Source organism: Durio zibethinus, chromosome 7, assembly GCF_047325235.1.
Source record: "Durio zibethinus cultivar Kanyao isolate XHJ-2024 chromosome 7, ASM4732523v1, whole genome shotgun sequence".
In the NCBI taxonomy this organism is placed as follows: Eukaryota; Viridiplantae; Streptophyta; class Magnoliopsida; order Malvales; family Malvaceae; genus Durio; species Durio zibethinus.
In genome coordinates, this window is record NC_143168.1 from 20,195,012 (window position 1) to 20,222,445 (window position 27,434).

Sequence of the window (27,434 nt, forward strand, 5' to 3'; positions counted from 1 at the left end):
ACAGCCGCCTGCAATGAGTGTGCCTTCCCCATTTGTCGAGCTTGTTATGAATACGAGCGCAGGGAAGGCAATCAAGTGTGCCCTCAATGCAAGACCAGATTCAAACGTCTCAAAGGTCTCTCACTAGTGTGAGGGTATATCGTATTTTTTCTGGGACCTGTTGGAGGGAGGATAATCGAAATATTGTCGTGGAATGTTTGAGGTCTTACCAGGGGCATGAAATTCAATAAGTTAGGAGGATGATAAGGGAATGTTATATTGAAATGGTGTTGTTGCGGGAAACTGAATAGGTTTCTTGTGATTTTGGAATTGCTGAGAAGATCTGGCTTTTTTTATGGGGGATCTAGTCTTGCTGAAGGAACATCGAGTGGACTAATAATGATTTGGGAAAAAATTTAACTTCAGCGGTGATCAAGAACAGATTTGTGTACTGGTTTATGAGTATGCCCCTAATGGCCAGGATGAAAGAAGAGATGAAGGAGTGAACTGGTTGCGTTGAAGCATGAAATGGGAGGAAATAAGTGCGTGGCTGGCGATTTTAATACTATTAGGTGTTCAGATGAGAGGAGGGGGTGCACTTCCGATGGTGTTGGGATTGCTGATTTAAATGAGTTCATTCAAACGGAGGAGCTTCTGGACTTACTCCTAGTCTTTTCTCTGTGGCAGTAGACAAGGAATGTGTAGTTGCTGAGTAAGCAAATATCTATTCAAGGGAATGGAATTTTCGAATTAGATGATAGTTTTTGAATGTAAAATGAACTATTAAAGAAGTTGCTGGACATTGCAATCGAAAGTGCAGTAAGGACCAACACAAAGGACAATCTAGTGTGGCAACTTGATAGAAATGAAAATTCTCAGTAAAGCAATTTGTGTCTTTCATGGATAGTTTGCATCTTTCTTTCGATCAATAGATTTTATGGTGGCTATTAGCTACGTATGTTATAAGGATTCTTGACTTTGGAAACAATAAATGGTCTTTGTTGAGATTGATAGATTAAGAAAAGTCTTTGGGGTGGTTGACTTTGTTAACATTTAAAGAGAAGCTAACTATTTTGTAGACTGTTTTTCTTCATGCTTGACTATAATTAACGTTTAGGTGCTTTGTTTGTGTATCGAGGAATGTTGTATCTAAAGATTTTTCACTTATTGGTTTAAGCATTATGTATTGACTTTTTCGGTTTAATAAAATTCTACTATTGGTTGAGAAAAAAAATTAAATTACTCTTCTATCGGAAAAAAAAAACTCACAAAAAGGTGCAAAATTACAGTAATACTGGCTGTGGTATCCGCACAAAATAAATGGATTTCATGTGTTGAGTGGTTTATATCACGGCCAAAATATCACAAAGAAGAGGTCTAAACCTATACGTTAGGAAGCATGCCGATGGCTAATTTTTGAAGTACTATTGGCTGTTGTATCACGTGAAATAAATGTTTAAACCCCTCAACGCGTTTCCTTTTTGTGGCTTCATATTCCTAATTTAAATATATATATATATATATATATATAGAGAGAGAGAGAGAGAAGTGGCACGACATTATGGAATATACTTGCATGTGCAATTTGAGTGTGATTAAAATGATATGAGTACTGCTTTTTGTTTATTTGACTTCATTTTTCTACCATCAATCAAAATTTTACTAATACTTAAAATTAGGCTTGAGATAAAGAGAAAAAAAATTATTTCAATCAATGTGTTTAAAAATTTAAAGTTTAATTGCCTTGGAATGTGATCAATATATATAACGTTAAATATAATACTTGATTTAGTTTATTTTAATTATAATGTTTTATATACTTATTTTTATATTTTTCACTCATTTCATTTAATGTTATAATATTAAAGTAATATTATATACGTTTATTTTTTCTATATGTTTTTGGAATACATTTTAAATGTTTTTATTCTATATGATAATTATAATGGGACATTATGCAAAGAGATTTATTCATTGAGGTGGATCTGCAACAGGATCGATGAGAGATGATACACATATTGTGTTATTTTCAACCTCAGATACAATAACAAATTGACGAGTTGAGGATTTAGTTTAAATCTTTTATAAATCAGATGATGCAATTGATGGAGTCTGACAATTTTCGTCAACACAATCTACTAAAATTGATAACAACAATGCAGATTATGGATTAAAGGATGTAGCAGCACAATGATATATTTTTCAAGAGTTGTATTATAAATTTTATGGATTTTAGTACTATATTTTATAGATTTTAACTTTATAATTTGGATTGTTTTAGAATTTTTTTTTATATAAACTTTATGATGTGGATTTGATCTTTTAATGAATAATAGATTGCTAAAATAATTTTATTTTTAATTTAAAGATTTATTAAATAATTATAGATGAAATTAATCAAATTATCAATGAAATTTGAATTTTACCAACATATTTTATCAATGGAATTCTCACTTTTAGCAACGAAAATAATAAATTATCTATGGAATATCGATGGATTATTGATGAATTTTATCAACGAAGTGTTGATGCAATTATCAATGGAACATTTATTGACGAAATATTTACTAATGAAAATTTTCATCTATAAATTTCATTGATAAAATATTTACTTATAAAATTTAAGTTATTATTAATAGAAAATTTCGTTGATAATATGGTATTTTCTGATAGTGCATTGAAAAAGAAAACTCACAAAAAGTTGCAAAATTACAGCACTATTAGCTGTGGTATCCGCTTGAAATAAATGGATTTTATGTGTTGAGTGGTTTATATCACGGCCAAAATGACACAAAAAAGAGGTCTAACCGTGTACGTTAGCAAGTATCCACGTGAAATAAATGTTGGAAACCCCTCAACGCCTTTCTTTTTTGTGGCTTCATATTCCTAATTAGAAAAAAGAGAAAAAAAGGGAAGTGGTACTTGCATGTGCAATTTGAGCGTGATTAAAATGATATGACAATTGCTTTTGATTAATTTGTTTATTTTTAATTTTAAACTTTGAGATTTGAACTTCTAATTAGGTAGTTTGTTTCTTCTTGATTCGTCACTGCCATCGTTCTGAAGTGTGAAAACAGGTTTCTTCTTGATTCGTCACTATCACAGTGTTGAAGTGTGAAGAACGGTCTTTGGTTAACTTCTTTTTTATTGGACAATGTGGATGGAAGGTTATCCTTCAATAGCCTGAATTAATCCAGGAAAAAGATTGGATACTGGTTAGCTGTTTTGATGGGCGGATCGTAGAATTGTTGTGTTCTTTAATAACTAGCCTCTTGGAATTATTGTAGATTATCTCTGTGCGGAATTCTTGTTCCATGTTGATTTACTAAAACCTTTTTGAAAATCATTACTGTCAAAATCTTTGCCTTGTATTCTTACTGGGAATTGCTTCTATTGGCTGTCTTAACTTGAATTTTGGGCTTCCTTTGTTTTCACCCCCATCGATCTTGATTGCTTCTACTGTTATCTAGGTTTAATTTTTACTCTGTATTAATGTTGATTGCTCATTGCCTTCTTTTTTAATTGATTCTCAGTTTTTAGTTTCTAAAGGTGGCCTAACTATGGACTTGACTTTGACTAGAGATTCAATTCGCATGCCGAACTGAATCTTTGTTTGGGATCGCTTCAGGCTGGTGTCGCGGCCTCACTCGCTTCTATGTTTGAACCCCCTTTTGTGGGCTTCCAAGACTTTGTCAAAAAATTTTGCCTTTTATGATCTTGATTTGCTGTTGTTCGGCCTCCTTATGTCTCAATTTGTTGATCAGTGCTTATTTAAAACTAAATTGTTGTGCCAAACCGCATTTAAAATTTTTTAAAAAATTTTTTAGAAATCTTTTAGAAATTTTTAAAATTTTTTGAAATTTTTAAAATTTTAAATTTTTACAATTTTTTTTGAAATTTTAAAAAATATTTAATTTTTTATAAATTTTAAAAAGTTTTAGAAAATTTCAAAAAATTTTAAAATTTTTTTTAGAAATTTTTTTTTATATTGATGTGATATAAATTAAATTTTTTGACATGTATCAATATTTTATCGAATGTTCATGTCATATCAATATTTTTGTTTGACGGTATTAAGAATTATGATAATTTAATATATGAAAATATAATTTAAGTACAAAATTAAAAAAATTTTATTTAAATATTACATTAGAAAAAATACAATAATTAAGAAGCCAAAGGGGACATTATCCCTTGGTACTACGATTTTCTTTCTTTTGTCCGATATTCCGTCTCTTTCTTCATTCATTTCCGACGCAACTTGTAATAGAATTGAAACATTTCTCAAATTTGTTTGCTATAAATATCACTTACACAAACACTTAATTAAGCACGCAACACTTGTTATTCTTTTCGACCATCTTTCCTTCATATAGATTTTGAGCCATGGCAACACCTTCCAATTCTTCTCCTCTTGCATTTACTGTCCGAAGATGCGAACCCGAGCTTGTTGTTCCAGCCAAGCCCACACCACATGAATACAAACTATTATCCGATATTGATGATCAAGAGAGTCTCCGGTTCCAAATTCCGGTGATCCAATTTTATCAGTACGATCCCTCCATGCAAGGGAAGGACCCTGCTAAGGTTATTAGGGAGGCCCTTAAACAAACCCTTGTGTTTTATTATCCATTTGCTGGTAGACTAAGGGAAGGGGCTAACGGTAAACTTATGGTGGATTGCACTAGTGAAGGAGTGTTATTTATTGAGGCCGATGCTGATGTTACCCTTGAACAGTTTGGTGATGCACTTCAGCCACCATTTCCTTGGTTTGATGAGCTCCTTTATGATGTTCCAGGCTCTGCAGGGATAATAAATTGCCCGTTGTTGTTGATTCAGGTACCCTTTTTTATTCAACCTCTCATAAACTTTGACATCACTTTTTTTTTCTTCTTTCGAGTTCAATTAAACAACATGGGAATGAATTAACTGTCTCCCGAGGTGTATACTTGGACTAGAAACCAAGATCACAATTTTTTCTTTTAAGTAGACTTTTTAATTAATAGATAAAATAGAGACTACATCATCCAGGGATACCAAGCAATAAGTTGCTAGACCTCACGAAAAGAGAACAAAAGGAGTTTTTTAAATCGCTAACTCACACTTAAAAAATTCACTTTGTAGGATTTTGAGTTTTATTTACGCCTGATTTGGTAAGGTTATCAGCAAAATTATTTATCTTTTGTGATGTATGAAAATTTTTATAAAATTCTTAATTATTGTTTCAAAGTTTTCAAATGCAATATGTGCATATACCAAGCAAATTTTCTAATCAAGATCACAATTAAAAAAGAAAAAAATAAATAAATTCGTAAGAAAATTTTATAACCAATCGTACATGCGTACTGTTCACACTTGTCGGTGATTCAACTGATAGTATTTCAAACAAATTTAATGTTTGACAACAAATTTTCGCGTTTCCTGATAAAATTTGTGTGGTGAGCAACTAGTCCACCGACACCTCTGGGTACCACCAATCTAATAGAGCCAATCAATCCGGCGTTAGATACCCCGCCGCTACCTATTATTCGTGTAGGACAAAATTAATTTGAAGTTTGTAGAGAAAGTTTGAGATTTTTTAAAAAAAAAAAAGTTAACTTAATAAAAATTTTAATAAAAAATTAAAATTGATAAAATTTAATATGAAAATTAATAATATATAAAATATTATTTATAGTTTAAATTTAATTGATATTTATTTAATGATAAAAAGTTTATTAATATTTTTATTAAAAATATTTATTTAAAAAATATATTAAAATTTTTTTAAATTTTATAAACTTTATTTATGTGATGAGATTTTTAATTAATTAATTTTAATTTTTATTTAATCATTTTTAGTAAAAAATTTTACTTTTACTTAAAAATTTTTATTTAAATCTTTCGCTATTTGAATAACATAAACTAAAACTTTTAGTACCATCTAGAGTAATTTTAATTGAAGAGATCAACCAAGAAACTTGCTTGCTAATTGATACTGTCAAAAAAATTTTACTATTATCTCACTAAGGCAAAAATAAGTGATTATAGAGAAAGAAATCACATGCTCTCTATATGTCAAAGTTAAAGACAATTCAATTTAATTATATAGAAATTTTTAATTAAATTTAATTATATAAAAAATTATATATTATAGTTATTTTTATTGATTATTATATTTCACATGTACTTATGTTTTTATGTGTATATAGTATTTTCTTTAATGTATTTAATGTTCTCATCTAGGTTTCTTTTTTTTTTTTTTTTTGTCTGCCCATCTAAGTATTAAATGGTTCAAAATAAAAGCATATAAAGGTATGATGTACGAAAAATAAAGATTTAATATCTAATAATTTGTATATTTGTGTACTTTTAAATTTTTTTAAATAAAATTCATTTTTATATTATTAATTGATTATAGGTAACACGGCTAAAATGCGGTGGTTTCATCTTTGCCATCCGCCTCAACCACGTCATGAGCGACGCCGCTGGCCTAAAACAATTCATGTCCACCGTGGGCGAAATGGCACGTGGCTTGGTTACAACCTCGATCCCACCCGTATGGGAAAGATACCTCCTAGATGCTCGAGACCCACCACGAGTCACGTTCACACACCACGAGTACGACGAAGTGGAAGCCAACATTAGCACCCAGTTACCGGACAACCTGGTCCAACGTTCCTTTTTCTTCGGTTCCTATGAAGTTCAAGCTCTTCGAAAGCTGCTCCCACCCCACCTTCGCCAATGCTCCAAGTTCGAACTGTTAACAGCTTGCTTATGGCTTTGTCGAACCATTGCTATAAATCCTGACCCTGACGAAGAGGTGCGCATGCTATGCTTTGCTAACACACGTTCCAAATTTGATCCTCCATTGCCATTGGGATATTATGGTAATGCCATCGTGTTCCCAGCAGCAATAACAACAGCTAGAAAACTTTGCCAGAATCCATTGGGGCATGCAGTGGAACTAGTGAAGCAAGCCAAGGCAAGCGTGACGGAGGAATATGTGAAATCAGTCGCTATTTTGATGGTGATTAGGGGTAAACGGCTGCACTTCCCAGCAGTGATTGGTTCCTACTTGATATCAGATGTAACAAAATTTGGATTCGAAGACGTCGATTTCGGGTGGGGTAAGGCAGTGTTTGGAGGACCAGCAAAAGGTCTTGGAGTGATAAGCTTTTTCATACGAGCCAAGTATATGAAAGGCGAAGTTGGAACTTTGGTGCCGATTTGTTTGCCAGCTCCGGTCATGGAAAGATTTGCTAAGGAATTGGACAACATGTTGAAGGGTAAATCATTTTTTATTTCATCTGCTATGTGAAAGAAATAGAAATGTGACATGAAGAGAGAATGTGTGGTATCATGATACTCTTCTTTAAATTGCAAGGCTCTTGCCCAGTATATGTTTCTTCCCCAATATGTTGTAGCTAATAACCACTTCATGATAAATATAAACGAGGAACAATTAATTTAATGATTTCAGAAGAACTAAAACAACTTTATGCATGAATTAATGCTTAAGGTTGTTGATTAGCAATTTGAGATTAATTATGTAGCATAATATTGCATTTGAAAACTCAAATTCGGATTTGAATTTTTTCTTTAGATATTATTTCAATTTAAAATACAAGAACTTGGAATTTTATATTCCAAAAAATTTAAGATTAGAAGTTTCAATTTTTTTTTTAAAAGAAGTTTCATATTACTAGTTAAAACATTATTATTATAGTAAAATAACTTTTAATATGCGTCAAATAGTATATGCATAGAAGAATCGATATATAAGCAAATATCAATTAAATAAACAAATGATCAACATTAAGTTGGAATAAACTCGCATATTAACATGACTTGGACGCGAGACGTAAAGGTTTCAAAGCCTTCTCGTTACTATTGAGAAGATTACTTGGGCACGAAAGGGCTGAATTTAGTGCAGCAGATCTAGAAGTAGTGGGAATTATACTGAAGCAATGGAATAAGGGAGAAGAAGTAGTCTTTGATGTAGTAGAAGAAGATTTAACATCTGAAAATGAAAAATGTAATTCACTAAACACTGCATGTTGAGATATGTAGCATTTTCCCTGAAGCAATATAAAGATACTTAAATCCTCTATGATTTGGACTATAACCAAGAAAGACATATTCTAATGATCTAGATTGTAGTTTGTTAGAATTATGCAGCCAAATTCATGTTTTACATTACTTTTTTAAGAAAAAAATTTTATCATTTATAAATATTATAATACAATTAATAAATAATAATTTAACATCATTTCGAGTCCACACATATAAATAATTAATTTTTACATAATTTTTTATTATGATCAAGTAATTACAAAATTATGGTCAAAAGACCATTAAAGAAAACTCTAATTAAAATGCTAATAATAATAATAATAAAAACTTTGTAATAACCGTCGTTTATTAATATATATGCTATAGATATGTCCTACGGACGAGGATACGGCCTTGTTAAAATCGTACATATGCTGGGTTTTTTTATTGCTTTTTTATTTTTAATTCTTTATGTTCGGTGACCCCTACAATGCGAAATATTATATATGGTGCAATCCATCCCCTTCGTTTAATCCAATCCGTCGGATGCTTCACTCCAATTCCGATTCTTCATTCGTCTGACGTCACGAGTTCGAAAGAAAGAGACCAAAGGAAGAATTATAGACTGGGGCAAAAAGTTTAAAGTATTTTGAGCTTGATTCAATGAAAAAAATATTTATCAGGAGCGAAATAAATTTTTTTATAATTATTAATAAAAACCCTATAATCATCAATTAATTTTTATTTAAATTAATTGACTTCAAAATGCTATTTTAGTAGTCGAAAAAAGTGAGATTTACCTCATTAGATTGAAAATTTTTAATTTGTTGAGTTCAAAAACTACTTTGGCATTCACATATTCAAATGGTTAATTAATGTGTTTATGAATCTTAAAGATAAAAAATTATTCCTTCTGTCTCTTTTTTTTTTTGTCTATCCCTTTTTTTTTAGGATATTTCAAATTTATGTCTTTTTTTTTTTAAATCTAAAATTTTTACTTTTTTATATTTTATGATTTTTTTTACTTTTTGACATTAAAAATTATGAAATTTTAATTCTATAAAAAAATTTAATTTTAATATTAAATACATTAAATTAAGTCAAAAATTTTTCTGAAACTCCATAAAAATCAATACCTTCCAAACAAATTGAGACAGGAGCAAAAAATTAAAAAAAAAATATTTGAATGCTTTTAAAAAAAAAATTTTGGAAACTTTTTCATCAATAAAATTGATAAATTTATCCATAATTTTTTATTTACATTATAAATATATACCCTTAAAAATATTTTAAATATGCCGCCATACTTTCATTAGGTCAAATATGATCTATCTTGATAGCCTCAAATTAGATTGGTAGTTCTAGATGAAGTTAGACTCAATTGATAGAGTTTTTTTTAATTATTTTTTAAAAATATGATGAAAGGATAGTTGGACCAGTGCAAATTTGGCAATAAGGCTACTAGAAGTGGCAGTTCAGGAGAATAAAAAAAAAATTAAGGGTATAGTAGTAATTGAAGTTAAACCATTGGGGTGTTCTAAATACACCACAAAATCTTCTTTATACACCTTCAAAAAAATTTTCCAAAAATATCCACATAACAAATACTAATTTTAACTTTTAATAAATGATAAAAATACCCTTAATAGCTTATACACATCAAGACCATTTTCGTATATCTCAAAAATGAATATATGAGATTTATACTATGTTTTCGATAATTCATTTTCTAGAACAAAATATAATTTTTGAAAATCTTTTTCTAAAAATAAAATATAACTTTCGAAAATCTATTTCTAAAAATTATAATGTATTCTCATAAATGAACTTATGTTAGTAATCATGTACTCTTGAAAATTCATTTTCGAGAATACATAAATTTTTGTTTGTATATATATTTAATTATAAACTCTAATAATTTCTCTTCGGTGTAATTCCGATAATAAAAACCACTAATCTCTAGGCCACCAGCATCCTAATGACCAAAATATTAGAGATCTTTATTATTGGATTTGTCAGTCAACTAATAACATTATTAGAATAGGATGTTCGAGCTCGGGCTAGCATGTATGCATACACATAAGTCATTGATGTGCCCATTCTTACTCGATCATATGTGCAAATGGAAGATACAAAGTTCTTAAGCATGCATGAAACAAAAAAGCTTTGTCCTAAGCCCAAAAAACCAGAAAACGATTTCAATTTATTTCATGCATGTTGAAAACATTGATTTCAATTTCATTTGCACACATAATCAAGAAAATGGATTAATAAAGGCATGATTAAGGTTTTTTAATGATTAAATGTAAAATCGAGCTTTTAGTAAATAAAAATCTGAGAAGTCTCAAATCCTTTTGGAAATGAATATCTAAGAAGATTTCAATTCCGAGAAAATTTGAAATTTTTTGAAAATGAATATCTGAAAATTCTTAAAGTTTTTTGCATATCTATTTTTAAAATGTTCAATTTCAAAATGTGAATAAAGAAGAAAAGAGAAAGGGTAGGAATGAAAAATAAAAAGTCAAAGGGGGGTGTATTTAGTATTAATAAGAAAATGGGTTTTCAAATTTTGATATATTTAGAATCCGGTTGTATTTTACATTTAATGGGGTGTAAATAGAATTCTCCTAAACCATTTCCTTCCTATTAAAATTTTTTTGTATGGTTACAAATTGTAATACTGTGAATCCATTATTTTGTTTTGTAAAGATTTCTCAAAAATAGATATCCGAGAATATTTAAATATTCTCAAAAATAAATATTCAAAAAACTTTGAAATTTTTTGGATATCCATATTTGAGAAATTTGATTTTAGAAAGCGAATAAAAAAGAGAAAAAAAGTAGAAACAGAAAATTAAAAATTAAAAATTGGGTGTATTTAATATAAATAGAAAAATGAGTTTTGAAATTAGAGTGAATTTAGAATTGAGGTGTATAGCATTTAATGGGTGTAAATAGAGTTCCTCTAAACCATTTCCTTCTCATTAAAATTTTTTTGCATCGTTTCAAACTGTAAATACTGTGAATCCATTATCCTAGTTTGTAATTCCTTTGTGATTTACCACATGGTCCTGCACATGTTGGCGGAGATGTTGATGAGAAAGGTTTGGGAAATTCTTTATTTGATAAAAAACAAGAAATCAGACTACTGCTCATACGAGAGTTCCCAAAATAAGTATAAATCGTTCAACTGTACATTCGTTTTAAATTCTTCCCGCAGTCCAGCTTATCGTTTAGTATGTTTTGTTACTATCTTCTAGATGATAAATGAAGTAGAAGAAGCGAATATGATAGTGGGTATGATAGTTTCATGGAGAAACTTTTAGCTGAAGAGGAAGTATGGCAGCCAAAGCAGAGCAACAAGCAAAGAACGAGAAGATTAAGCACCGAAAGAGGTCAAGGTTCACCGTACAATCACATGATCTATTGAAAATGTTAAACTCTTAATTTTAGTAATACAGCCTCAAGTATTATTTGAAAAAAAAAAAAAAAACAGGTCAAAGGTCCTTTGAGGGCTAAGGTAAAGGCAGTTTGCAAGTAGGCAAGATCGGACTATGGTAAAGGGTCCTGATTTAGTCGCATACTTTAACAATCAAACTATCCAGTCCTGGAGTCAGAAGATCGGCTTATAAATTTAAATAAGAGACACATAGAGAAAGCAATGCAAGTGAGTTCTGGTTTGGTGGTGGGTTCTCACAACTTGAACGAGCTCATAGTTATAAGTCGCGATGGGGACTCTTCTGTAAGTTGTGTGCGTATACATATGAAACACACTTGCACCTTTTCTCTTTTTTTTTTTTTATGCTTTTGAATTATAAGTCACATGAAAAAGTAAGAGCGAATGGTGTTGCAGAGAAAAGGGTGGGAACATTTAAGCGGTCAAACATGTCACATATGCGGAGATGAGGTAGGACTGACAGACGAGGGAGAGCTGTTCGTGGCCTGCAATGAGTGTGCCTTCCCCATTTGTCGTGCTTGCTATGAATACGAGCGCAGGGAAGGGAATCCAGTGTGCCCTCAATGCAAGGCCTGATTCAAACGTCTCAAAGGTCATTAACTAGTCGGTTTTTCTTCTGTTTAATTTATACTATTTTAGTGTTAATGCACAGTGCTCAGTACTTGTTTTGTTCAGGCTGTGCTAGAGTGGAGGGGGATGATGAAGAAGATGACATTGATGACTTGGAGAATGAGTTCAATTTCGAGGGAAGGAGCTGCGGGCAGGATGGGCACCATGCTTTGGCTGCCAATGCAATCAGCAATCTCTCTGGCTTGCCTCATGTTGTTCGCACTGATCCCCAACTTCCCCTTCTCAGTAATGGTCAAAAGGTATTTACCCAATAGACTAAAATTTCTGTTTACTACATCAAAGTTCATGATCATCTGGAATAAATGACGCTAGGAAGTCTTATCCATTTATTGTTGATTTTTTGTTGCGTCCTTAAACTTTTGCGCTTCCCCACATTGTGAATCCCTCCAAGGATTTAGCTGCTTATGGCTATGGAAGTGTTGCTTGGAAGGAGAGGATGGAGGCTTGGAAGCAAAGAGAAGAACAATTACAAATGACGAAGTCTGGTAATGGTGGCGAAGATCCGTACTCTGAAGGCCTTGATTTACCATTGTAAGCCTCCTAGTAGACTCTTTTATTTAATTTCTTTTTAGGGTTTTTTGTAATAACTCAGATATAATTTCAGCACAATTTTCTTTCCATATTTGCTCCTAAAAAACAGGCAAGCATTGATGTTATGATGCTTGAAACCATTATTATTTTCTTCCCAAAATAATTCGTGAATTATGAAATTCAATTTAGTAGTCATGTGATGGTTAATACAATCCCTCTTAAGCTCCCACATCTACCATGGACATAAAAGACTGTTTTACCTTTATTATTATAATTTTTTTGATGAATCTTTTTATTTATAACATTTCAAGGGTCTTTTTATTTACAAACATTAAAATTGACATTGTAGCCCAATGAATATTAGGACTGTTCACGTGATAACAGTGTAAAAAATCTTTTTTAAAATTTTCGAAAACATTATAAAAACACACTAAGCAAACATATAATTACTATAGTTCTCAAAAAAATTAGACAAAAGCATAAAACACAAACAAAAACAAAAACAAACCCAAATACATCCTAGATGTTTTTTATTTATCCAAAAGCTGGAAGGAACTTGTTATATAAGAAAAACGCATTCGGTATTAATAGTGCTCAACTTCCTTCTTTTTTTTTTTTTTTTTAATTTGAAGTTGTCAGGATTTAAACTTTAATTGTTGAAATTAAAGGTTTAACACTTTAGCATCAATCAATTAGTGGCTGTTGGCAAATAATTTACATGCTTTACTTCATGTTTGATTACAAATAATTTCTTGGCTAATTGAATACTTGCTGCCTGTTGATCAGAATGGACGAGGCTAGACAACCATTGTCAAGAAAGTTGCCCATTCCATCAAGCCAAATCAACCCTTACCGGATAATCATCATAATTCGACTTGTAGTTCTTGGATTTTTCTTTCACTATCGAGTCATGCACCCGGTGAATGATGACTATGCTTTCTGGCTTGTATCAGTCATTTGTGAATTCTGCTTTGCTCTTTCATGGATTCTTGATCAATTCCCAAAATGGCTTCCAATTGACCGGGAAACTTATCTGGATAGATTATCCTTAAGGTAAGTTTTCTATAAAGTGTTCATATATACTCATGAAATAGTTCTTAAAGTCTAGATTTTGAACTTGGGGCTTAGGCGAAATTGTTTACCACCTTTCTTAGGAAGTAGTTTCCAGCAAGGTTGGCTTCGATCCCTGGCACTTACAAAATCCCCTTCCTCAATTCCTCTTAGCCCTTGGCCTCCCATATACAAAAAAGGTCTAGATTTTGACTACTGCTCTTTTTTTTTTTCTTTTTCAGGTATGAGAAGGAGGGGGAACCTTCTCAACTTGCTCATGTTGACATATTTGTAAGTACAGTTGATCCATTAAAAGAATCCCCACTGGTGACTGCAAACACTGTTCTTTCTATTCTTGCAGTGGATTACCCTGTTGATAAGGTCTCATGTTATGTTTCTGATGATGGTGCTGCTATGCTAACATTTGAGGTACTGTCAGAAACTTCTGAATTTGCGAGGAAATGGGTCCCCTTTTGTAAGAAGTATAATGTTGAACCACCGGCACCTGAGTGGTATTTTTCTCAAACGATAGACTATTTCAACGATAAGTTGTTGCAGTCATTTGTGAAGGAAAGGAGAGCATTGAAGGTAACAACACTTCCAACGTCATTGAATTTTATTCTATTATTTATGGCTGATCACATGGCAACCCCAATGCCAATTGTAACTGTAGAGAGAGTATAACGAGTTCAAAATTCGGATCAATGCTTTGGTTGCCAAGGCTCAAAAGGCTCCAGTAGAAGGGTGGGTTATGCAGGATGGAACTCCTTGGCCTGGGAATAACATTCGTGATCATCCTGGAATGATTCAAGTATGTCTAGTGGATTGTCATTTTATATATGATTATCAATAACTTCTATTTGTGGTACATACAGGTTTTTCTTGGACAAAGTGGAAGACTTGACACTGATGGAAATGAACTGCCACGCTTGGTGTATGTTTCTAGAGAAAAGAGACCAAGGTTCAATAACCATAAAAAGGCTGGAGCAATGAATGCTTTGGTTAGAGTCTCTGCTGTGCTCACAAACGCACCATATCTGTTAAATTTGGATTGGGATCACTACATTAATAATAGTAAGGCTCTCAGAGAGGCAATGTGTTTCATGATGGATCCATTGCTAGGAAAGAGAATATGTTACGTCCAGTTCTCCCAGAGGTTTAATGGCATTGACAAGGGTGATCAAAATGCTAATAAGAGCACCGTATTTTTTGATGTAAGTATTTTTGTTTATCAAAATTTTGTTTTGTTCATCTTTGACCAAAATATAATGTGTGAATCCTCAATTTTAGATTAATATGAAAGGTTTGGATGGCATTCAAGGTCCTATATGTGTTGGTACTGGATGTGTATTTAGAAGACTAGCACTTTACGGCTATGATGCTCCAAAACCAAAGAAGCCATCTACAAGGACATGCAACTGTTGGAGTAAGTTGTGTTGTGGGTGCTTTTGCTTGAGGAAAAAGAAGAGGCTACCTTATAAACAACTAAAGACAAGAAATACTGAACAAGAAGATGGAGAAGCAGCCCCACTTATGTTTACTGCTATGGAGGGTATTGAAGAAGGTGTTGTATTGAATTTTTGTACTTTCTGATCTCTCCCATAAAACCATTCAAGTTTTCCAACAAATGAAATTATGTGAAGCACTGTTAGTATAGATGTAAAAGCTTTGAAAATGTGGAACCCTTGACTCAATTAGTTTATGCAATCACCTTTAAGAGGTGACATTAAGTAGGTCTGAAGTTCAAATCCAGTACTTGCATCTCATTCCCCTATTCCTGCAGCCTACTTTGTTAGAAAAAAAAAAAAAAAACTCTGAAAATGCGGTAGTTGTGCATTTGGTTGACCTGGAATCCACCATGATCATTTGATTTGTGATGTCCTTATAAAACATTTAAGGATCTAACATATTTTTATGTCAGCTTGTAAGACTAATCAATATTTTACAAATCAATAACCTTAACTGTCCAGCAAGTTTGATTATCTTATCATCTAACTTCGGAGATCTTGAATACAGGAAAGGTAGGGGAAAATTTTGCCTTGTCTGAGCTGAAACTGGAAAAGAAATTTGGTCAGTCCCCTATTTTTATTGCCTCAACCTTGCTAGAGGATGGTGGAACATTGAAAGGTGCTAGTCCTGCCCCTGCATCTCTGCTTAGAGAAGCCATCCATGTTACCAGTTGTGGTTATGAAGAAAAAACAGAGTGGGGAAAAGAGGTAGCAACAATTTTTAGATTCTGCTATTGATATTTTGATATAATTTTTTCCCTTAAAAGATACTTATAATTCCTATTGAAATTTTGATATACCTTTTTCCCTCAAAAGATACTTATAATTCATGCAAATATTTGTTGTGATATAGGTTGGATGGATCTATGACTCAGTTACAGAGGAAATATTAGCAGGATTTAAAATGCACTGCCACGGGTGGCGATCCGTATATTGTATTCCTGCTAGGCCTGCATTTAAAGGATTTGCTCCCGTCAACCTTTCTGATCGTCTGCAACAGGTCCTCCGATGGGCCCTTGGATCTATTGAAATACTCTTCGCTAAGCATTGTCCTCTTTGGTATGGATATGGAGGTGGTCTAAAGTGGATGGAGCGTATTTCTTACATAAATGTCATTCTATATCCGTGGATCTCGATTCCTCTGGTTGCATATTGTACCGTTCCCGCTGTGTGTCTGCTAACAGGGAAATTCATCATTCCAGAGGTATAAAGCTTCTAACCAAAAATTAGCGAAAGAAAACCTTGCTTGTTATGTGGATTTTTTTTTCCTTTTTTTCTATTTTTGGTATTTGTAGCTGCCAAGAGTTATTGAGATTAAAAGTCCAACATTCCACGACTATTTTTTTTTTTTTAATTTATCAATTTCTTTACATTGTTGTTAGGACATCCTTGTGATGTGAACTTAATTATCTTCAATTGCCTATACATTTTGCAGCTTAGCGGTGCCGGTAGCTTTTGGTTCTTGTCACTTTTCCTTTGTATTTTTGCAACAAGCATCTTGGAAATGAAAAGGAGTGGAGTCAGTATTGATGAATGGTGGAGAAATGAACAATGGTGGGTGATTGGAGGGGTTTCAGCGCAGCTATTTGCTGTATTCCAAGGGCTTTTAAAGGTTATAACCGGCGTTGACACGAACTTCATCAAGACTCCAAAGGTAAGCGACGATGGAGAGTTCTCCCAGCCGTATGCATTAAAGTGGACAACTTTGCTCATCCCACCAACAACATTGCTTATAATAAACATGATAGGACTGGTAATCGGTATTGCAACTGCAATAAATTATGGTTATGATTCATGGGGACAATTTTTTGGAAAGTGTTTTTTTGCCATCTGGGTTATTATTCACTTGTATCCCTTCCTAAAGGGTTTGTTTGGGCGAGAGAACAGGACTCCCACGATTGTTATTGTCTGGTCAATTGTGTTGGCTTCTATCTTTTCTCTAGTGTGGGTTCATTTGGATCCATTCTTGCCCAAATCAGTTGGTCCGCCACTTGTGGAATGTGGGTTGGATTGTAACTAGCAGCACATCTGCTCCACCGGAACCCCAAAATTTGCTAGTTGAGGATATATGGATTATGAAGGCAAAGTTTGCGTAGTGTAGCTTAAATATGTATTTTGGGACGATATCATCCCTTCCATTCGCCATTTCCTAACATCGAAATCAGAATAAGGGTGTTGAGCATAATGATTTTTATTGGAGGTAACAGCTCCCTGATTCTTTATCAGTTTTATGCCCATGGAAAAGGAGGCTATGTGTTTTATTATTATTTACATTACTCTCCTTTGTCTAGTTGATTTGATTTTTATTTACAGTACAAGTGGTGATTGTAAAGGTTAAAGATTTCAATATGTCATTTTTTATATCAGTTTATTGATTTTCTTTTTAAAAAAAAATAACTTTTTTACATAAAAAATAAATTCTTTTATTAAAAAATCCATCATCAACGGTGAATTGCCACGTGAATTCACATGAAAATATAAAATTTATTAAATTATTTTATTTCATGCATGTTGCATATGTGGCATATTTTTATTGGTAAAATGTGTTGGTGGATATATTAGATAGACATAATTTAGATTAAGTTTTTTAAATGAAGTTCATAAAATTTTTAATAAAAATTTTACAATTAAAATTTGAATAAAAAAATCAAAATCAATATATTGATAGAATTTAACGAGAATATCAATAATATATTAAAAATAATTAAAAATATAATTTATTTCATTAGTATCAACGGTAAAAATTTTATTAAAATTTATTTCTAAAAAATATATCAAATTTATTATAATTATTTCAAAATTTACATATTTAATCTATGTATGAAGAACTTTCAATTTATTGATTTTTTATTTTTTATTTTTTATTTTGAATTTTATTTAATCATTTTTACTGAAAATTTTCATAAACTTCACTTTAAGAACTTTATTTAAGTATTTCCCATATTAGATTAACTATGTTAGCTTATGGACTATATTGTTGCATTGCTTAAAAGTTCAAGTATTAATATATACGATTTTCTAGGTTTGGATATTAAATGTCTAATTAACTTTAATATTAAATAAATGTAAATATACAAATATATACCAAAAAATATACTTAGGTTAATGGTAAGATTTTTTATGTTTAGATAAAAGTTAAGGGTTTAAATTTTATCATCTACAAAAAATTTTTAAATAATTAAATAATAAATTAGCACTTAAAATTGGTTCAGATGTTGAGGTGTGGTTAAATTTAATCCAATTAAACCGTTCTTAATTTTAAATCAAATAAAAAATTAATATTTGATGTGCTAGAAGAGTATAAATATTATATATTATCAATTAATCATAGAGTGACATTTTATTAATAAGTAAAATTAAAAATGGTTAGATCTTTAAAAATAAATATTAATAAGTTTATTTAAATTTAATTAATTACAAAATGTATTTTATTTTTAAAAACTTAACTATTGTTATTTTTATTCATTAATAAAATATTATTTATGATTAATTGATCATGTATAGCACTTATATATTGCCAGTACATTAAATACTAACTCCCAAGTGAAATTGCCTCAGAGAGCTTCTAAATGCAACCCAATAATTACTCTTTGCAGCCATAGTTTTTTTTCCCTTTTTATGATAGGATTACCCTATTATAGAATTGTTTAATTATTTTTGTTGAAATTACCTTACTATCCCTCAAGAAGACCCATTTATTATTAGTTTATAGTGCAAAATGCATATTTAAAAAAATTTAAAGAGTTTTCAAATATATACTCGATTAATTTAAAACATTTTAAATATGGAAAGTTAAAAAAAAAAATTGGATATGCATTGTCAAAATGTATTTAAAATTTTCAGATATACATTTTTAAAAATTTTAAAATATTTCCATAAAGTATATATCCGGTGAATATAATTAGAGATGAGAAATTAGGGTGTCTAGCATGATGAAACACTACATTATAACCTTCGCTGGCATGGTTGCTTTGCTTGGGATGCCTGGTTCATTACATACCATCCTTTGACAACTGTTGTTTCATACCTTCCTTTCACAATTTTCATATGTTTCAATGATATATAGATATCGTAACTTCAAGTCATTTCATTTTTTAATTTCGATTAAATCTAAGTCATATCATTTTTTAATTTAGACTAAGTCCAAGTTATTTCATTTTTTATATTTAATTTTTTACTTCGACTAATACAAATCATATCATTTTTTAACTTTGAAAATCTAAGTCATATCATTTTTCAATTTTGACTAAGTTTTTAGTCATTTCATTTTCCTGCTTTGACTAAAATTAAGTCATTTTATTTTCCAATCTCTCCTAAGATTAAGTCATTTCTTTTTCTTATTACAATTAAATCCAAGTTACCATTTTTCAACTTTTGGCAATTCAAGTCATAATTTTTTTATCTTTTGGCTCAATTTAAGTTATCATTTTTAGACTTTTGCCTCAATCTAACTCATATTATTTTTTAACTTAAGTTCAATCCAAGCCATTTTATTTTTAGACTTAGGCTCAGTCAAAATCATTTCATTTGTTAATTTTGGTTCAGTCTAAGTGTCTCATTTTCAAATTTCAGCTAAGTCCAAATCATATCATGTTATTTTTTTACTTTGATTAAATCTAAGTCATTCTTTTTTACTTCAGCTCTATCCAAGTCATTTTATTTTGAACTTTAGCTCGGTCTTAGTAATTTCAATTTTGAACCCTAACGTAATGGATATCTATGTCTTTATATAATTTTTATTACAAAAGAAAAAATATAAAGAAGGATAATTATAGATAACCCATTTACTCCAAGGTTTAAGCTGATTGGGCTTAGTCTAGCTTCAAGCCTAAATACTTAATCTTTATTGTTATTTTATTTTCTATTTTGTTATATATATTTATCTTTTATTTATTTATATTTATATTTTTATATTTATCTTTGTATTTATCTTTATTTTTATTTTATACTTTTATGACATATTATCTTCATTTTAGCTTTACTATTATATTTACACTTATTTATCTTTTTTTTTTTTTTTGAATTCTTGTTATCTTCTTATTTATTTCTATTTGTCTTTTATATTTTATCTTTATCTTAAAAAAAGGAAAAACCAAAAAATAAAAAAATGAAGAAAAGGCTCAACATGAATTGGTTAGAATTTTACTGGAAAATATATTTGGGCGATAATTCATGAGATTTTTTAGGGGTTTGGATTAAATTGATCCATTTTAAAATAGATTAATTCAAAAAATTTTTATAATAAAATTTTTTAATCTTTATTCTACTCGTTGTCAAATCAAAATAATCTCCCTATAAATTGCCAAGCATTCAATAAAATGGAAACAATAATCACAGAGAAAAATTTAAAAGCGAAAATGTCTTAGGCAGTTCAAGTTTAAAATTTTAGATTTTTAGTTTCTAATAATTTTGAAGATACCTCTAGATTTTGATGACAGTAATTCCCAGTTTCTCAAACGTTAACTTTATCTGACTCGACCCATAGTGTCGAAACTAAGATTCGTTACCTATTGAGCCACTGTTAAATCTTCTAGCTATAAGTCGAGTCTTAAGTTGCCAAGCTCGACCTATGTTCTGTAACTGTAGCCAAGCCACCAAGCTTGAGTCGAGCCGTTGATAATTTTTTTTAATAATTTTATTTATTTTATTTATTTATTGAAATTTTATTTATCCATATTGTTTAAATTGATTTTTATTAAAAATATTTTAAATAAATCTATGAATTCTATCAAACTATTTAAAGATTTCCTAGATTTTAAATTTGTTTTTCAAATTATGAACCATACCAAACTATTAAAAGATTTCATAATAAAATTAAATTAAAAATATTTTCGAATCAATTCTACTAAATTATTAAAGGATTTAAATTTCAAATTAAATTTTATCAAACTATTGAAAGGTTTAATAACTTGTTTTAAAAATTAAAATTTTTAATCCTACCAAATTATTGAAAATTTTAAATTAAATATTACCAAACTATTAAATAATTTAATGATTTTTATTACAAAAATAAAATTTCTAATTCCACCAAACAATTAGAAGATTTAAATCTTAAAGTTAAATCTTACCAAACTATTAGAAGATTTAATAATTTCTCTTAAAACAAATTCATAAATAAATTTTTAACTAAAAATTCACCAAATTATTAAAAGACATGTATTGAAATAAAATCTTATCAAACTATTAGAAAATTTTATTGATTTTAAAAATAATTTTTTTGTGAAAAACACATTAATGAATCCAACGATGAAACTTATTTAAAGTGGTGCATTGTCTCTACAAATACTTGTGAGATGAGAAACTTTTCTTAATTTATTATTAAATTATTATGTAATTTTAATATCAATTTTTAATATTAAATTTATTTGATAAAATTATAAAAATGTTTTAAGACTAAGATAATACAAAATCAATTGGTAACATCCAGTATATAGACGTTATAAGCGTATTATAACATTTTTCATATGTAATCATATTTTCGAATCTAATTTTAATTTTATAAACTAAATTTTACCTTTTTAAGATATATCCGAGTTAAGTTTATGATTTCTTTTAAAAAAAAATAAATTATATTAGATTGTTAATAATATTTAAATAAAAAAATTAATGACTTTTAAAATTATGTATAAACGATTAAATTTTTGAATTTATACATTATGGTAAATGGAGAGAGAGTATAACAACATATTGAAATTTGGGCCATCTCAAGCGACGGGAAGGAGGTGATTTTTGAGGTTAAAGCTATTGACTTTGATGTTAGATTTATGACAAACCATTGAGTTTTGTACAAAACCAGCTAGAAAAGTTGAAATAAATGGGGAAAGCTTTTATTTGGGTGAATTTTGGAAGCCAATTAGGGTCAGTCGACGGCAGCCAACAAAAGCGAATGACGGTGCAGACGATGGTTGTCGGTCAAATTTGGGTATGGGTTTTGGAAGGAAGGCGACTATTCGCTTTTTGAGAGAACAAAATTTTTTAAAGGGAAATGATGAAATAAGTTGAGAAACAAGTTCGATTGTCTACAGTATGAAAAGAAAAAAAAAAAAGAAGAAGAAGAACCGAGTTGGGCTGACCCCACTGTTACTATGCTGATCCACGACCCAACCCAACCTCTTTACTGTCAAATCCGACCCAACACATTTTTGACCCAAAGCCTACTTCATCTTAATTTATTAGACTCCTTTTGTTTGGCTTAGGGTAACACATAAAGCCCAAGTGAGGTATAATGTCTCCCGTGACTTTTATTTCATTTTCCTTTCATTTTATGTTGGTTTGATGTTTTGTTTTAAATTGGAACACAAAAAATTTATGTGGATAATTAAGTAGTTTTTAATATTTTGTTGTTAAGCATTAACAAATATTGTGTTTAAAAAAAATGAAAAAAGAAAGAGAAAAAGATAATATATTTGTACAAAAATAATTTTTAGAGACTTTACCTAGAATTCATATAACTATTTTTATTAAGGAATATTTACCTTTATTTTAAAGAATTGTTATAAGATTTTTTTAACAAAAAATAACTTTTCCTAAATTTCACTTAAATATTGGGGAATTGAAGAAAATTTTCAACATTAAACATTTTTGTTTTATTTCTAAACATTTTATGAAAGAAATAATGATAACAAATATAAAAATAAAAGATTTAAAAAGAATAGAATAAAATTGATTATTTGCATTGTGTGATCTTTATTTGTATCATTTATTTCATATGGCATTACATGCATCATGATTGTTGGTAATAAATGTGAAATGGTAAAATAAAAATTTTTAAAAATTATTTTTAGAAATAAAAACCTAAAGCTCCATTTGGTTTTTAAAAAATATTTTTTGTTTTTAATTTTTAATTTTTATTTTTTGGAAAATAGTTTTTATTTTCTATTTTTTATTTTCTAACAAATGCATTTGGTAAATGAAAATAAAAATTGTTTTCTAAAAATGCAAAAATAGGGAAATAAGTAAAATATTCAATAATACTACTATTAATGGCATTTAATTATAAATATAATATATATTTACTAATTAATGACATTAAAAAATATTTAAATATGATAACTTGCAAAATATAAGAAAAAAAGTAATATACATTCTTTGTTTTCACAATTGAAAATATCCTTTTTTTTTTTATATATATTTCTATCCATTTTCATATTTGATTTCTAAAAGCATTTTTTTTTCTAAAAGCTTTTTTTTTTTTTTAATTACCAAATACGATTTCATTCATATTTTTCAAAAATTAAAAAAATGAAAACAAAAAATGATTTCATTTTTTAAAACCAAACATTATCTAATATTTTTAAATAAAAATATTTTTAGGGACCTGTATAGATATTGCTAGGATTTTCAATAATTATTATTTACAAAAAAATATTATGTCAGGTTATTATGAGAATTTCAAGAAGAGATTTTTAAAAATTTCTCTTAGATATTAAAGAATTTAAAAAGTGTTTCAAAACTAAATATTTTCATTTTCTCCTAAACAAAATATTTTAAAGGAACTTTGCAAAAAATAAATAAAACTAAAGGAATTATTTTAAATATCTAGATTAAGATAACTTTTTATCAAAACTTAAAAATAACACGGATCAATAGATCTCATTTTTAAAATGAATATTATAAGAATATTAATTTTTTTTTTTTGCATATAACTGTATTTTAGAATCTAATTTTATTTTTTATAAATAATATTTTTTAATAAAATTTTATTAATTTTCAGATTTTATTAAAAATAAAATATTTTTAGATGTCCAATCAACTTTAAAAAAATTAATAATGACTCATTATTTTGATTTTGAAAATTTCGTTTAAGTGGTGATTTTCCAAATCCGTACGTTGTAAATTATTGCTATTGACATGTTTCAAACACATTTAATTCGTTGGAGAATTCCCAAAAACAAATACTTGTCAGTCGTCTGGACCCCTGCAATAAACTATTGAAAATAGAAAATAGAATTATTAATAAATATTCGGTTAAATTAATTCGGTTCGTTTTTTAAACGAAAAGATTTTGAGTTTGAATTATATCGATGATTATTTATTGAGATCATTTTAAATGTACGATTTATAATTATTTATTTTAAATTATAAGATATAATATATCTTATCATAATTTAAAAAATTAAATAATTTATCTATTTGTAATTTTTTTTTACAAAAAAAAAAGAAAATAGAATCCGTAAACACGAGGTTAATAACATTTTATTTTGTTACGGTAGTGGTGATTTGCATCATTGGAAGCACTCCCTCTCTTCACTAGTTTTCATCAGCAGGGTAAAAATATTAGTAGATTTAGATTATTAACTTCGATGTTAATTTGAATTTTCAAGATCAATTTATTGAGATTTGCTCTACGATCTATTTACCACGACTTGTTTCACTAACCTCCAAATGATTTTATTTTATTTTACTTTTTAACATTTTTTTTTTTAGATTATGAAACATAAATTTCAATATATGTATAAATACATATTTATACGTGTATATATATGTATATACGTATATATGTATGTATTGTAGCAAAATCGCTTGAATCAAGATGTAGCCTCTGTCTCTGCCTTTATGTTGCAGATGTACATTAGAGCACCAATTCCTGCTCAATTGGAAAATAAATTGTTTGTTATTGAAAAATAGTGCCATAAATAGGAAATTAAAATCAATTGAAAAAATATATAAAATACTTAAAAAACAAAGGGTGAAGAATGCATTGCGTCCATAGAGCAACTCAAGAGAAATAACAAAGCTAATAATATATAAAATTTTGACCATAGCTTAATTTAATATAAAAAATGGCGATGGTATAAATCAAAGCCTTAAAAAAACAAATCTGTCCCTTGTACAAAACTTAACTGTGTGGAATACTTATCTAAAAATTTATCTATTTCTATTAAAAAATAAATTCTTACAAAATTAAAATTCGATTTTTCATGGTTGTAATTCCCCTTCTCTTATTTTTTTAGGCTTCGACCTCTCTTTATAAAAAAATAAAAATAAAAAACCATAACTTTACAGTGCTTTCTTCGGTTCCTAAAATTGCTTTCATTCATATTTGCATGTGATTGCACTGTTTTTTTTGTCTACTTTTCACCTGCATTTAGTCATGATAGTGTTATTTTTCCACAAGGTATATTTATTTCACTCATCAAGTAGAGTTGAAATTTGGTTGCTTTTAAGTATATATTTCTACTAGATAAGTCTTCCATAAAATTGAATTGAGAATACTCCTAGTGGACAAATGGAAGGATTCATGTCAAAGTAGCTATCTTTTAATTGATTTCATCACACTCTAGTAGCTTGGAAAGGAAGGATGTTACATGTTAAGTTCAATCCTTTTATATATCATTTATTTCTTTACAAATTAGTACATTTCTATGGGTCCAACTTGACACTGATCCATTCATTATTTTTCAAAATAAGATTTAATTTTTGTTCAAAATAGCATCATTTAGCAGCTTTCAATTGTTGTTGTACACTTATTCATAGAAAGTCATCTAATCTTACCTAATTCAAAGAAAATAATTTATTTCCATTGATATTAGGAGTATTATGGAAATCAGTGACCTTCAAATAATTAATTTGTACCTTCTTTCATTAAGAGGTTTGAATTTGTCGATCTGAATTTAACTTTTTAACTGTTTAGTTAAAATGAGTTGAAATCAAGAAAATTTTAGTACTAGTGATTATTTCTTGAGTTTTATTTTATGAATCATGTAAGATACTAAAATGTAAGTAGCAAACAAAAATGAAAAAATTCCTTCAATCCACATAAATCTTATTTGACAATGATCCATGAACTTTTTTTTAATATGATGAAAGAGAATATTCAAATTCAACTCTTTTTAAAAAAGATATTATTAGGGAACATTTAGTGGTGAAAAGAATATTGTGATCTTTTTCCCTATTAGAGTCTGTTAACAGATAATTAAGGATATTTCAAACATTTGAGTCGACCTGAAATATCAGGTCAGCCTGATATGCTTAGTGCTACATCAACTTAACCATGTCATTATTGTCCCTCATTAGTCTTCTGTCTTTCACCTATAAATATGAACATCCAAGTATTATCATTCCATGTTTCATCTTATTCAAACCCTTTAAATTTCTCTCCTTTCTATTTCCCTAAATCTGATCTTTCATGAAGTACAAACGCAAGAAACATTTTTTGTCTTTGTATTTAACCGCTCTCTTTCTTCTTTTATTCTTATTTTCTTAGGAATACTTTCATATTAAAACTCGGTACAAACATATACGTATACAAGATTAATATACCTATCTACCAGTTAAATGTTTAGGTGCTATTAATAACAATAAAAATATTATTGATATAATTAACAAGATTAATATTCACTTTGGTTTGGTATTCTATCATCATGAATATATATGGATCCCACAGCCATTTCATATTGAAATAATGGACTTTTAATGCATGATGACTTTTGCTCCATATACTAATTAAATATAAATCATAAAACAAATTCTTAATTGGTTTGACGAATATCAAAATTGCGAGTACACTATTTCAACTCACAAAAACAAGAAAAAAAAAAACATGAACATGATCATATAAACAAAAAAGACCAAAAGAAACCCTTGATCATGTTTTTTTTCCCAACAAAAACATGAAAACTACTTACGTAGCTGACAAAAAAACACTGAAACAATTCATATTTTGAGTTCAGAAAGCTTCACCAATCACCTTGTTCATTGTGACCATGTCTTCCAATCATACATGGCTAGACTCTTAGACCATCTTTGGCTGAAACTGAACCATCCGAGCCATCAACATCAGGGTGGTCATTGTGTCTCCTTGATGGACCTGATGGAGGAATGGAAACACCTTTAGTAAGAAAACTGGAGGACACTTTGTTGAAGTTTATCATCTTATTATCTTTCTGTTTGTTTCTGAGGCTTAGACCATGGATTCTGTATACAGCTCCATTGCTTGCAGGAAGGATAAGAAGAGGAAGAAGAAGGGACAGAAACAACAGAAAAATGGTTACACTAATCTGTCTGGTAGCCATTGAAAAGGAAAAAAGAATACTATTGATTGTCGGGTTTGGTTGTTTTTGGAATTTTTATAATGAAAATGTAAGGGAAGTCAAAGGAGATTGGATTTTGATTAGAGAATAGAAATATATATTATTTGTCTGAAAAGCAAAGTAATCTGAAAGAATTTGCGGCATTTGGGATATATAGGAAAATGTCAAAGAAAAAAGTTGAAGTATAAGGGATGCTTGTGTACAGAGAGCAAA

At 29.3% G+C, this 27,434-nt stretch overlaps 2 protein-coding genes and 1 pseudogene across 2 annotated transcripts; all 3 read left to right on the forward strand.

Moving 5' to 3' along the window:
- The first annotated feature begins 4,307 nt into the window (after positions 1-4,307).
- On the forward strand, positions 4,308-7,432 carry LOC111284102 (benzyl alcohol O-benzoyltransferase-like). The gene is made up of 2 exons (XM_022872830.2): positions 4,308-4,818; positions 6,380-7,432. The coding sequence occupies exons 1-2, from the start codon at positions 4,366-4,368 to the stop codon at positions 7,277-7,279; spliced, it is 1,353 nt and encodes a 450-aa protein (XP_022728565.2). The 5' UTR covers positions 4,308-4,365; the 3' UTR covers positions 7,280-7,432.
- Positions 7,433-11,602: 4,170 nt separating this feature from the next.
- Positions 11,603-14,365, forward strand: LOC111286869 (putative cellulose synthase A catalytic subunit 3 [UDP-forming]; annotated as a pseudogene).
- A 199-nt stretch (positions 14,366-14,564) lies between these two features.
- Positions 14,565-17,342, forward strand: LOC111277446 (putative cellulose synthase A catalytic subunit 6 [UDP-forming]). Its single transcript, XM_089763764.1, has 5 exons — positions 14,565-14,895; positions 14,972-15,245; positions 15,698-15,897; positions 16,043-16,393; positions 16,625-17,342. The coding sequence occupies exons 1-5, from the start codon at positions 14,671-14,673 to the stop codon at positions 17,207-17,209; spliced, it is 1,635 nt and encodes a 544-aa protein (XP_089619890.1). The 5' UTR covers positions 14,565-14,670; the 3' UTR covers positions 17,210-17,342.
- The last annotated feature ends 10,092 nt before the right edge of the window (positions 17,343-27,434 follow it).

Coding starts and splice junctions, on each gene's coding strand:
- LOC111284102 (XM_022872830.2), top strand. CDS start 4,366: ATGGCAACACCTTCCAATTCTTCTCCTCTTGCATTTACTGTCCGAAGA. Junction 4,819..6,379: donor GCCCGTTGTTGTTGATTCAG/GTACCCTTTTTT, acceptor AATTGATTATAG/GTAACACGGCTAAAATGCGG.
- LOC111277446 (XM_089763764.1), top strand. CDS start 14,671: ATGAATGCTTTGGTTAGAGTCTCTGCTGTGCTCACAAACGCACCATAT. Junction 15,246..15,697: donor TATGGAGGGTATTGAAGAAG/GTGTTGTATTGA, acceptor TCTTGAATACAG/GAAAGGTAGGGGAAAATTTT. Junction 15,898..16,042: donor AAACAGAGTGGGGAAAAGAG/GTAGCAACAATT, acceptor GTTGTGATATAG/GTTGGATGGATCTATGACTC.